We start from the raw sequence: 12,742 nt of genomic DNA, 5'->3' as shown, positions 1-12,742 counted from the left end.
CCCCCCCCCGATGAGCAGAAATGGTGTTTTGTATGCCGGACTGCTTTTCTCTCACTGCTACTGACCCAAAAACACAGCCAAGTCCAGCTCAGCCCAAAGCCTGTGGGCATCTGCAAGATACAGAGCCAGATCAACAATCACACAGAACTGGGTGAGCATCTGCCTGATCCCACTGCTGACTTCAGACAGCAGCATCTGCACAAAGGAAAGCTACAAAGAATTCCACCTAACAATCGGTTGGAGCAAAGGAGAATAGGCCTGTTACAAAAATGGACCCATAATTAAAAATGGACCCACAAATGCTCATAGTTTTTTGGAAAAACAAGAACATTTATTTGTCATAGAGATGTTCCATCCAGAGTGCTGATTCTTTTTTGAATTCCTAAAAAATCTGCAGTTTCCTCCCTTGCTCTAAAACAGGAAGTAGAACTGTGCCTGTCTTCCGGTCGTCTTGTTTAATGGATCCCGCCTTCCTGTTTTCAGATTCATCCTGATAATGGCTGAAAGTCCCCAGCTTAACGCTCCACGCACACACACACACACACACACACACACACACACACACAAGCTCCCTCTCTCAGTCCTGTCCCACTCATTCCTTCTTTCTCTCCATGTCCCTCTCAGATGGCTGCTAGATGGGTCGTCTAGTGAGACTGAGTGAGACCTTCCCATCCAAAACAACAGTCAGACCTTTACACACATTAACATTCCAGCGGTCCATGTGTGTGCCATTTGAGCTAGTATAAATAACGCTGAGTTAGTATGTGTGTGCAGGCCAAAAGTGATTGATTATACCAAACTGATTGCAGTAAAGATCAAAGTATCTGTGACCTGCTAGGATGGACTAAGATGTGTGTGTTTGTGTGTGTGTGTGTGTGTGTGTGTGTGTGTGTGTATGTGTGTGTGTGTGTGTGTGTGTGTGTGTGTGTGGGGCCATGTGCAGCCAGGCCAGGGAAGTATGCAGGTCAGAGCAGAGGGAATGTCAGGAATGTCAGTGTAATTTAAACTCTTCTACCACTGGAGGCAACTATACCTGGGCCCATTTTATACCAAAAGTGGGCAAAAATGTTAACGTGTGTGTGTGTGTGTCTGTGTGTGTCTGTGTGCGTGCATGCAATAATACCAATGACTAAAGAGCCACAGTAGGGCTGCAATAACACTTCTAAATCTGTTGAGTCTTTTCTTGATCAAACGATTAGGCCGATTAATCATTTATGTCTTTAAAATGTCAGAAAATGAAGATTTTCCAAAGCAAAATATGATGTTTTAAATGTCTTGTTTTGTCCCCAACTTAAAGGTATTCAGTTTACTGGCATAGAGGAGAGAAGAAATTAGAAACAGTCACTGTTACAAAGCTTGAATCAGAGAATTGTTACTTTTTTTCATACAAAAATTACTCAAATCGAATAATCGATTATCAAAGTATTTGCCAATCAAAGAAAACTAATCCCTTAATGGATCTAATCATTGCAGCTCTAAGCAGTAGCATCTCAGCTTTTCCTCTAAATTTAGTAATCTCCCGTCATAGGACTTCCAATAACATTCCACTTGTTTGAGCTTCAATGTCCCCAAACACCTGCACTGGAAACCAAAAGTGTGTGACCTCCCAGCTGTTCACACGAGTTCCACCTCCCCAATCCAGTTCCCAGGCTTTAGTAAGCCTTTCATTTGATATCACAACATATCTGCCCCCCCTCCTCCCCGTCTGGCCGGCTTTTTCACGGCAGCCTGTTTTCACTCAGCTGCTTTGACAAAGACTGGCGAAATAATTACAGCTGGGCTAAACTCAGCAAGTGTTTGTCTCCAGTAATCTCCAGCAAACCCAGCAGTGGGGACCCGTGTCATAGGAAGAGGAGGAAGAGGGCGATTGTTCTGGAAATGAGACGCCAATGACATCATTTCAAAGAGTGTTAGACACTCACGGTAAATGGGCGACAAAGTAAACTCACTGTAATGTACGCAGCTCTCCAAATGTCAACAACATATATCAATTCAGACAAGGGCCCAGCTGGTAGTGAGACTACCCATCGCTTATCTGTCTCCCTGCATTCATCACTCTCTTTTTCTCTTTTCCTCTCATGTTATTCCTCTAATGTCATTCATACAACGTGCTGTTTGGGTACATTTATTTTGCTAAAGATAAGAGTTAGTTTTATGTCTGTGTGAGCCAGATCTGAGCTGAAACATTCGGCCGGTTTGAGCCAGGATGTCTTTTGTGACGGGAGGGGACAACAGGAAGACGGCTTGGGGTTGTGAGGAAGTGAGTGAGCAAGGAGAGGGAGGGAAGACGTGACGGAGTAGAAGCGAAGGAGAGTGATAAACAACAAGTCAGTGCAAAACTATGAGGAATTAGGACCGTACAGAGGAGAAACGGCAACACACAAAACTCTGAAATAAACAAATATAGGTCACTGTAGTTGTAGAAATAAAAACAGCCTGTTATGTGCTAAAGATGCTACACCAGAGGAGGGGTCATGTGAAGATGAGGTTGCTGTAACTCACTGAGACAGTTGCTGATGAGTTGTAGGAGAAGTACAGTATATCACGATGTTGCTTCTGCTACTAGGCTACTACTACTGCTACTACACCCTCAAGTACTCCGACGCGCTTCCCGGAGAGGAGAGCCGCTCCTCGGCCAAGCAAGGGAAGCACAGAGATATTTACATACAGTCAGACAGACTTCCTGGCATTGTCAGCCGGAGAGCGTTGATGTCAGATCCACTCCTTCCTGTGCAGAGGGGAGAACGCCATGCGATGACAATGGGCTCAAAACAGGACAAAGAGGAAATGTTTAAATTTAGGCCCCTTCTTCCACCATCTCCTCTTTCATGGCTATGGAACTCTGGACCTGTTTGGTTTTTGAGAATTCCTTCAGTCCCCCCCCCCCCCCCCCCCCCCCCCCCCCCCCCCCCCCCCCCCCCCCCCCCCCCCCCCCCCCCCCCCCCTTGAGCTCCCCTCTCCCCATTGTGCCTTTTCAATAGAAGGATTTTCACATTCAACACAAATCCCAGAGGAGGATCAGCTACTAAGACCACAGTTCAATCAATTATTTGTTTTCACTGATGTTCCATAAAAAAATATAAGTGCTCCCTTATTAATCAATCAAACAGACAGGAAAAATGTATTTAGGCTATACATTATAGAATTTTTTTCATGATGGCTATGGGAAATGGTTTAGGATTTGAATGAATTAAGTGATAACAATAAAAATTATTAAAGCACGGTTCATAAAACGTCTACGATGTATTATAGTTAATATATAATCACGTTTTACTGTAAACGTACTTTATATTACAGCAGACACACTTACATTAACATCATTACAAATTCCATATATTTCTGACAGTGTGTAGCTATGTGTGTTTAAGTGTGTGTGTGTGTGTGTGTGTGTGTGTGTGTGTGTGTGTGAGAGGGAGTGTGTAAAGGGTGTGTTGGTGTGTGTGTGTGTTGCTCTGTCTGCGTGAGAGCTTTATCACAAATCAGAGTGTCGGCGTCTGCAGGAGCTTACAGGGCAAGAGTTCACCGCTCGGTCGCTAACTCGGGAGTTTCTCTCAGTTTGATGATAGCTGACGAAGTTTATCCGAAAAAAACAAATACACGAGAGATCTACGAGGAAAAACTTCAGCCTCACTCATGGATATAAGTTAAGCCCGTGAAATAGCCTGCACTGGATGCGTTCAGCCCAGGGTGAAAAGCACATTTTACTGGCTTTAAGGACGGACAGCAACGCCGATGCCCATTTAAAACGGGGGAAGTTTTCTGGGGGTAAGTCCACCTTTAACTGCTGAGTGGAAGTAATGAGAGGAGATAACCCAACATACGTTTTAGTTTTCGCGGGTTTAACTTGTATAGCAAGTTTCAGAAGGTAACTTATAACTGTAGCTAGTGCACGGCAACAGTTCAACTAACACTGTAAGTACTGAATTACAAAGCAACTTCACAAATGCTTTTAATGAAACAGAATTCGACAACCAGCTGCAATGTTGTTGTCAATTTTTATTATCGCCATATTTAAGAAAAAAAACTCAAAAAACGACGCCCAACCCAAACGTAACCTGTCACTGGTTAATGAAGTCAACTGTCAGTTTTAGAAGATGGAAACGAAGATGCTAGCTAGTTCCTATGGCTAGTTCCCGTAGGTTTTGTGGCAGTCTAGCATGAATTATGGAAACTAAACAACAAATGTTTTTTTTATCTGTAAATTTGAGTTGCTTATGACATTATAACCAAGGAGGAAGCCAATATTAATAGTCAAGCAACGTTAAAGAGACGTTATTTAAATGCTAAAATATAGCGTTAGCCAAAGTTTTGCTAATGTGTCATCCGAGACTAGCCTTACATTACTTGTAAACTGACTTTTTTTCTTTTTCACATTTTTAGAATGATTGAGCACCAACTTTCTAGTCTTGTTAAAATCAGTATAATACGCATTCATTAAATTGTGACATTCTTTGAAAATGCCATCTTGAATTGAACACATCTTTGGTGAGGATCTCAGGTAGCAACGAAGAAACAAGCTGGAGGCCCCAGATACACAGGATGCTTCCATACATTAAAGGGATTATGACATGTGGCTGATTAGCATGTAGGCCTAGCAGCGTAGCACTCACTGAGCATCTTCCTCCTCAGAAGGAGCTTATCTGAGCTATGATGATGTCACGCAGCCGGAGCAGGCCTGAAATAACCAGACGTCTCTGTAGTGAGTGTTTCCATGACAACACAGCCTCCTGGTTTAAATGGTGGATGGGGAACCGGGGCCTAAAATAATTACTTTGGAAAATATGGACCAAATATGGGGGGAGGATGGGTTTTTTTTGTGACTGTTGACTCATGGTGCAAAAGCCTGTGTCGGAGAATCATAAAATAAGACTTTTAAGGCTCTTACTGAGTTGTAACGTTTAAGTAACACTGACTGTTGTTGAACATTTGATCTCCTGTGAAGATAAAATGCAGCTTAATGTCCACTGAGAAAATTTCACGTTTTGCATAATGGCCTACATCTACAGATGGACAGAATGAGACAGAATAAGCATGAAATGAAAAGACAAGGCAATCAGTTTAATGTCAAACCCATTAATTAAAATGTGGTTTTGTTCCTCCAGGTCTTTGAGAGAGAGAGACAGAGAGAGAAAGAGAGAGAGAGAGGCCAGAGACATGATGTCCATTGGAGCTGATAGCTGACACTGTAGAATGAGAGAGGATGGAACAGATTGACAACCCTGCCCTTGTGATCAACAACCCTAATGGGTTTGTCAACCGAGTGTTTAATGTTTCTCTGGATGTGGAAAATGAGACCAGCAGTGTTTATATTCAGGAGGCTGGACCAGGGTCTGCAGAGGGGGAAGGAGAGACCCAGGCTGCCTCTTCTCAGACCCCTGTCAAAGACAGACAGGAGGTCATCCGGAGGCCCCGTGCCACAGGGGGTATCTGGAAGATCTTGAACCGAAAGAGAGCTGTCTCAGAGTTGGAGCGCAGACCCCACTCCATGATCCTGCCCGGGGAGGCTTCCATCCCTAAACTCTCGTTTGCGGACAAAGTTCGCTCCTTCAAAAAGCTTAAGACCCCCTCTGTGTTTAGAGGTAAGACAGGTAAATTGTCTACTGCCAAGTTTAGCAGCTCCTTGGTGGATGAGGAATCCTTCTGCCGGGACTTTGGCACTCCTCAGCAGTCCAGCAAGAGCACACTCAGACAACGTGGGAAGAGACATTCCTACGCTGGCTACACAGGAGACTTTGACTGCTCGTTCGAAGACATTGACCTCACAGCTCCTATAGACGGCCACCAGCCCAGTGTAACGGAGGAGCCTGTGGCTCAGAATGGTTGTAAACCATCAGAAAGAGTTTGCTATACTAAAAGAAGCCACATCAACTCAACCAACTGTAACAAAACAGCTGCAGGCTGTGAAGAGCCTAGCATCAAAGATAGCCCGATCCCCCACCAGGCTAGGGGAAGGAAGCACAAAGATGTGTGGAGTTACTTGAGGAGGATTTCCCTTTTGGGGAAGGCCCACCCTGTCTACTCAGAGAGGAGCTTTGACTCAGAGCTTCCCTCTTGGGACAAGACCATGGACTCAGACTATGGTTCTGTAGATTTTGAGAGTGTCAGAGACTTTCAACCACCGCCCCCGAAACACTCTGACCCAAAGGGGCACTTTGGTGGTCTGTTCAAGTTTTTCAACAGTGTAGCAGAAACAGCCAGGAAATGGCGGACAACATCGCACTCCTTCTCTCCTCCAGAGGGAGAGAGGACACCGATGAGCTCCCCACGGGTGCCCAAGTCCACAATGGACAACATTCACAGTGTGTCCCTGACACTTCACAGTGAAGAACACCAGCAATCCCAGCCTATTCCATCATCACCAGTAATCGCTAAATCCTCACACTCCAGTAGCTTTGACAGCGAAGCTCCAGCCCCTGTGACTGGTGGACGGTCCCCACAGGTGGTCCTGAAAGCCTTTAGGGCTTGTCCAGGATCTCCTCCTGTCAATGGCCTTCAGAGTTATGAGGGCACAGACAAACATGTAGACAGAGAGACAAACCACAGGTCCACAGCCATAGTGGAGAATCACATCTCCCAGTCAGGGCCAACCACGGGGACTATACATGAAACAGAGTTTGAAAGGGATCCATTAAACTGTCTTTGTCAAGAGGAAAAGGTAGAGGGACAGACAGGAAATGAGCAGGATTCCAGGGATGCTCCACCTGACTCCCACCACAGACAGGAAGTCCAATCACAACAAGGTGATAAAGAGAGCACAACCAATAGCGTGCCAGCATCAGATTCCACAGAGGAAATATTTAAGGTATGTGACTTTAAACACAAAGTGAGCTATGCTAATTACCAATTACTGAATTTTAATAAATGCATTTGTTAAAGAAATCAGTAATTTGTGTTGACAAACTACTATTGTGTGTGTGTTTATTTTTTTTTCATTTTCATGTATAATGTGTCTCTCATTAATTCCATTGCAGGCTTTTCCACATCATTAACATTGCCAAAATCATGCAACATGTAATTACGGCATAGATGCTTGAAATACCATTTATGTAACTGTTTTAACCATGGTCATTCTTTTGCTTCTTAAAATCATCAACAACAAACTAGAATAATACCAGAGCTGTTACTCATTGAATCATTATACAAGTCCTATAGGTGTGGTTCACTAACTGTCAGGGAGAAACCAAACAGTCCAGACACCAGCCTGTGAGGACATGAACTGGGCACCTACTCTACAGTTGTCCTTTTGCCCCATCTGTTGGAGAGAGGAGGAAACAGTCAGTGATTATAATGGTGGACAATGTAGCATATTAGAGGAGTTTGTCCCTTCCTGCTTAGCCAGCCTTTTGTAGCATGCAAGGAAACCCTTTCTCATTTCCCATCATGCTGGTTGTGTGTGTCTGCAGTAGCAATAGAGCTCTGTGACGTCTGCACTTCATGACGGCACCCTTCCCTTCTCACTCCAGAGGAGGCATTAGTCATCCCCTTCTAGTCACACCACCGAGTCAGGACATGTTAGCTCTAACTGCTGATGACAAAATGAGATGTGACATCTCCATACTCAGCACACTTTCATAGAGGTTTATCATGCAAGGCCTATGTGAATCTGTGTTTTGAGAAGGGTGTTAATGTGCAGGCCTACAATAATTTAGGAGAAATTATGGCACCAGGAAAATCCTCCCTAATCAGAAACTGTTTACATGTTAAATCCACCTCTCTATTGTGTTTCTGTTTATTCTCTAAGCTTTAACTGCCATTTAGGGGCTTCCTTGGCACTTGTGGCAAGCTAGTGATGCCTAACAATTAAGAGCATGAGCTCATAGTTAGTAGAATTGTTTTTTAAATGAAATGAGTTATATTTTGTTGAATCCTTAGAGACATTCCTCCCAATTCCCAACACAAGAAATGCATTGTTGCACCTTTATCTGGGCCAAATTGCTGAGTATCTGTGCCAATCACAGCTGTGTGAGCAGATTGCCAGCCAGACAAGCTGCGGTGTAAGACAGCTGTGCCCAGCCATGCCCCACTCAAGCACAGAGAAGACCTCTGTACCTCACAAGCCCCTGCGCCGCCCTCGTCCTCGCCCGGCCTCAGCTGTATTGGACCTACGGAGGCCCAGCCTAGACCGAGATCTCTACGACCATTTTAGTGAGGTTGGCTCACTATGCCGGCGGAGACGCAGGCCTGCGCCCACCATGCAACACTTTCCAGGGCAAGGACGGATGGCTGCTCGCTCCAGGCCTTGCTCTGTTATAGAGACCAGTGTTACTAGGGAGATGCAGTCCACGGCGCTGCACCACAGAGTAAGATGCCAAATTAATATACAAACATTGATATAAAAATGAGAAATAAGCAGTAAATACCAATTACACATGTATACTGAATAAATGTATTTAAATACAGCAGACATAAATATATCAAGTCATAGTGTTGAAAAAATGAAAGTTGGAGGGCAGAGTCTCGCTAGTAGGCTCCACCAACTCACTGATAAATATAGCTCAAGCCCATAATGAATCAAACACACACTACACACTTTGAAGGGCAGCCCAGTACTAACCCAGTATTTATACACCACTCACTGTTTGTTGCAACAATGCAAACATGCTCTGGCCCATTAACAGAGGCCTGTATTTCCGGATGCTTCTTTTCTTTTTTAGCCCACCTCCTTTTCTTTTTCTCTCCCTCACCCTTTATTTTTCTCTTTCTTTCTGTGTGGCTTCTTTTTCCCTCTCCCTCACTCTTAGTCTTTCTCTGTCGTCAATTTTCTGCCTCATCGCTCCCATAAGCTCTACTTCTCATTGCCCTAACTCAGAGTCAGTTCATTTTAACCTGAGAGACCGCCCGGTTGGCATGATGTATAGTCTCTCATGGTTTGCTGCAGGGCATGCACACCGACTGATGCACCAGAATAGACTTGCTGGATGTGAAATACTTTAATTCACTGCAAAAAGGGGACAAGGCAGAAAGGTGGATTTTTTTTTAATGTGAAGGGCAGGAGAATGTGTGCATTCAACCTTGGACGTGTGCATCAAAGTAACTCTGTATGGAATATAGGAGATGTCCTAACTACTCAGTACCCTCTAGGCCTTGTCTCGCCCCCCGGGCGTGTCACCGTTAGAGCCCCCACTAAGGGCATCTCTACAGCGGTGTCGCTCCCTGCCGCTCCCCCCCAGCACTCTCACTGCCTTGGCGCTGCTCCTGCCTCAGTCAGGTACTTTTGCACATTTTAATTCTTTGTGAATATGCAGACTGTTGATTGATGTGTGTTTGTTAAATTGATCTTCTGTTTGCCCGTCTGTCTGCACGTGTCTGTCCCCCCAGTCATGGGTCAGTCGTCATCGTCGGTGCGTCTGCGGTCTGGAGGCTCCGGTAGCTGCAGGAGGAGACTGTTAAGACCTGGTTCTGAACCGCTGCAGGTCAACATTGTGAGTCAAACAAACACCCTCATAAACACGCACCCATGAATACAGATTCATCTGGTCACACTGCTTTTACTCTTGTTTCTGTCAGGCTTTCCAGGCCTTTAGAGTCATTTATAAAAATCACAGTATGTACAGACTTACAAAATGTTGTGACCACTATGTATTTGATATTGAATGCCTGAATACAAACCACACACACGTACATGTCACGCGGGGGTTGAACACCTGTCGCATGTATCACCAGATGTATATGCGATAATAGGACATATAATACAGTAGGAGTGAGACTGCTAAATAACGTCTCACTGCTAACTTTTTATATGGTGATGACGGTGCAATGGTCAATGTTTGATCAGATAATAAAGGAACTGATATGTGAAGATGGTGGCCATATGTATCCATCCAGTACTCTAACAGCCAAAACATATGGTTGCAGAGTAGCGTAGTTATTTTTATTCCGGCGCCCATGTTATCCAAGCTGTCTGTTGACATCGAGCGCGTAGCGTCCGCGCCAGCCCGCGTGCTGCAGCAATAGTTTTGGCGCCTCTTCTATTTGTTGCGTGAGACGTGAGCGTATGTGTCAAGTTAGGCTTTTAATCACATAGAGGAAGAGTCACAGTGCAGCCAGATACTTTATAAAAATCAAACTACGAGGTTCATGGTGATTTTAGCTTTCTTGACTTCTCACAGCAAGACACGCCATCAAGCACACGGAGAGAGAGACCAACAAACAAATAGAGAGAGTGACACTCTCACACACACACACACACACACACACACACACACAGCCACACGAAGGCTACAATTACAACAGTTTTCCCCTTTCTATTGGAGAGAGAGAGGGAGAGAGAGCTGAGAGCAGAAGGATAGCTGAATGACTGGCGCGTAGAAATATGCCCGGTCTGAATGGTCAGGTGCACGATTAGGCTCGTATTTACGCTGTGTGACACCTACGTGGCCAGTGTGTTCCAGTTGTTAGGCCATTAGTCATCCTGAATTGGACTCCCAATATTTCAGATGTTTTTTTTTAATCTGACAAGGGTGCGTGCAGACAAACGCAGTTAGAGGAATAACAATAAATGGTTTTCATGTACCTAGTGTGCTGCAATCTGTGAGAAGTGTAACGCATCTCTGTCAGTTGTGTAAAATTAGCTTCAGAGTACGTCTGAGTTATACTACTCAGGAAGTGTAACCAGGCATTTCAGAATTGGTGCTTTGATGTGCAACTGGCCTCTGGGGGATTCTACTGGAAGGAGATGCAGAGTTTCTCTGAAACATCCTGACGGGGTAGTGAACTACCAGAATTTCTGGGCTGTATCTAACATCTATACCTACAGAACAGAACTGCAATGCATAGGGCTGAACACTATTTACAATTTGAATCTCTACTGAGTCCCACATGCAAGGTTTCCCCAACTCATTTTCTTTTCTTTCATTCTTTCAAAGCAATCAAAATCCCAAATTCATATTCATTAGCATTTCATGTGTTCCCACTAAAATATATACGAAATATAAAGTCATTGAAATTTAACAATGTTGTAAAGCCATGTGGGTGGAGCCCACATTTTCTACATGACAGATGCTGTCTACTTAGCCGATGAATAGTAATCTCCGGGCTTGCGATCTTAGCACATCGTTGCATTGAAATGTACTGTGTTTTTATGAGGTGAGACTACTCCATTTAGGCTTTGATTATAACTTTTTCTTTGTGGTCTAAATAGTGTTGGTGAGCCACTGCATGTTGTTGCCATGACACTTGCTGTCTCCTGTTCATCTTCTTGAATCTATCTTTAGGCAGCCTTTTTAAGTGTGAGCTAAAAAGAGAAAGTGTGTGGGTGAGAGAGAGAAAAGGGGTGGGAGAGAAACAGAGGGGAGAAGAGAGATGCTCCCTTTGTATGTGCACTTTTGTGTCATGTGGCCCTCCCCTGGGGTTAGGGACCTTGTACTCCTAGCACTGGGAATGTCTTGTGTGTGTTTGTATAGCAAGGAGAGTCCATTTGTAGCGGTTTGACATTCTGGGATTCATGACTGCATCTTGAGCATGGAGGTAGCATACGTAAATATACTGTATATATACAATATGACATAACATGGTAACGCTGCTGTAGTGCAGTCACACGGATGGATGGTGCTTCAACTTTAAATCTTTGTGTTGTTGTCTTATTTCTGGTAAGTCATGCATTGTTTATGTGGAATGGATCTCATGTCAGGAGGATCAGATCTGTTGTTTTTTTTGTTTGTGATACAGTGCAGTGTATGTTACAGTCGTCCTATTAGGATGACTATGGAGCCTCGAGGCCGCAGGCAGAGAGAAAGCATTCTCACTGCAGTGGATTAACTGCTAATGCTGACGCCTCTCTTCTCCCTTTCATTTAAATGGATTTCTCCCCCAGTCACTGTCCTATTTCTCCTCTCCTCTCCTCTCCTCTCCTCTCCTCTTCTCTCCTCTCCTCTATAACACACACTTTGCTTTGTTAATTTCTTTGCCAATGAGAGGACAGTTCCCTGTGTGTTACTAATGCTGTGCCCGAAGCTCTGCTGTCAACTTGTCAGAGAGGGGGACTGTCTTATTAAGGGCTTCACGCAGATTAAGAGTTTCATGAGAAATCTTATATGATTAAGTTTGGGCTAACCTAGGTCTGTCTGGTTATAATCATATTATGCAATTCTATTGATTTATTATGAACGCATGAGTCACCAGACAGTGGCTAGTTGGGCAAATAGTAGGGCAATGTTGAAAAAGGACAACTACTTATGCACATGCTTTTAATACAAATGTAGGGAGCACCTGTGCTCATATGCTACAATTTGACCACAAGTAAATATCTTCCATTTATGTCTGCCTCTGAGGCCTTAGCCTTTGTGATACACCCTCCTCACTCTGATACACACTTCAAATGCTCTTCCTATCTATTCAGAATTCATCTGTCAGGGTGTGTGAGTCATTGCATTTGACGACTTCATTATTTGGTGAGGATTGAAAAGCGGCGGCCAGTGATATCTCTGTCAAACACACTGTGAATATGTGGCATTTGTTTCTCCCAGGGTTTTATCTCAGAGCCAGAGACAAACCATGGGAATAGGTCTGCCTCAAAATAACTGCATGTATGTTAAATCCGCACTTTGAGCCATGGGCGACTTGGAATCATTTATCAGTGTTCATTCAACATCATTCTCCTGCCAAGATACAAGCAGGTATCTGCTGTGAATTACTGCAGCCACCTGCTAATGCTGTTTTTCTAGGATGCAGTGGGCTCTAATAAATAGTAGTGCATCTGACTGAATCTGAGCAGGTGGTTGTGTCAGAGCCTCCCTAGGCTGTT

General features: G+C 44.2%; 1 protein-coding gene across 9 annotated transcripts in view; it reads left to right on the top strand.

Moving 5' to 3' along the window:
* LOC117952225 (rho guanine nucleotide exchange factor 9) overlaps positions 1–12,742 on the top strand; it is a 63,168-nt gene that overhangs the window by 13,777 nt on the left and 36,649 nt on the right. For 5 of the 9 annotated variants that reach the window (XR_004658350.1, XR_004658351.1, XM_034884360.1 and 2 more), the window contains exons 1-5: positions 3,470–3,765; positions 5,103–6,802; positions 7,959–8,300; positions 9,082–9,208; positions 9,319–9,422. Coding sequence is in view for 7 of the 9 variants with exons in the window: in XM_034884360.1 (XP_034740251.1) it covers positions 5,201–6,802; positions 7,959–8,300; positions 9,082–9,208; positions 9,319–9,422 (2,175 nt within the window). In the remaining 2 variants the exon portion in view is untranslated. Of the gene's footprint in view, positions 1–3,469; positions 3,766–5,102; positions 6,803–7,958; positions 8,301–9,081; positions 9,209–9,318; positions 9,423–12,742 lie in introns of those variants that run through there. The other 4 variants (XM_034884363.1, XM_034884365.1, XM_034884361.1 and 1 more) reach the window with 3 other exon arrangements.

The sequence above is a fragment of the Etheostoma cragini genome, chromosome 10, assembly GCF_013103735.1.
Source record: "Etheostoma cragini isolate CJK2018 chromosome 10, CSU_Ecrag_1.0, whole genome shotgun sequence".
Lineage (NCBI taxonomy): Eukaryota > Metazoa > Chordata > Actinopteri > Perciformes > Percidae > Etheostoma > Etheostoma cragini.
This window is presented reverse-complemented; position numbering and strand designations above follow the sequence as displayed.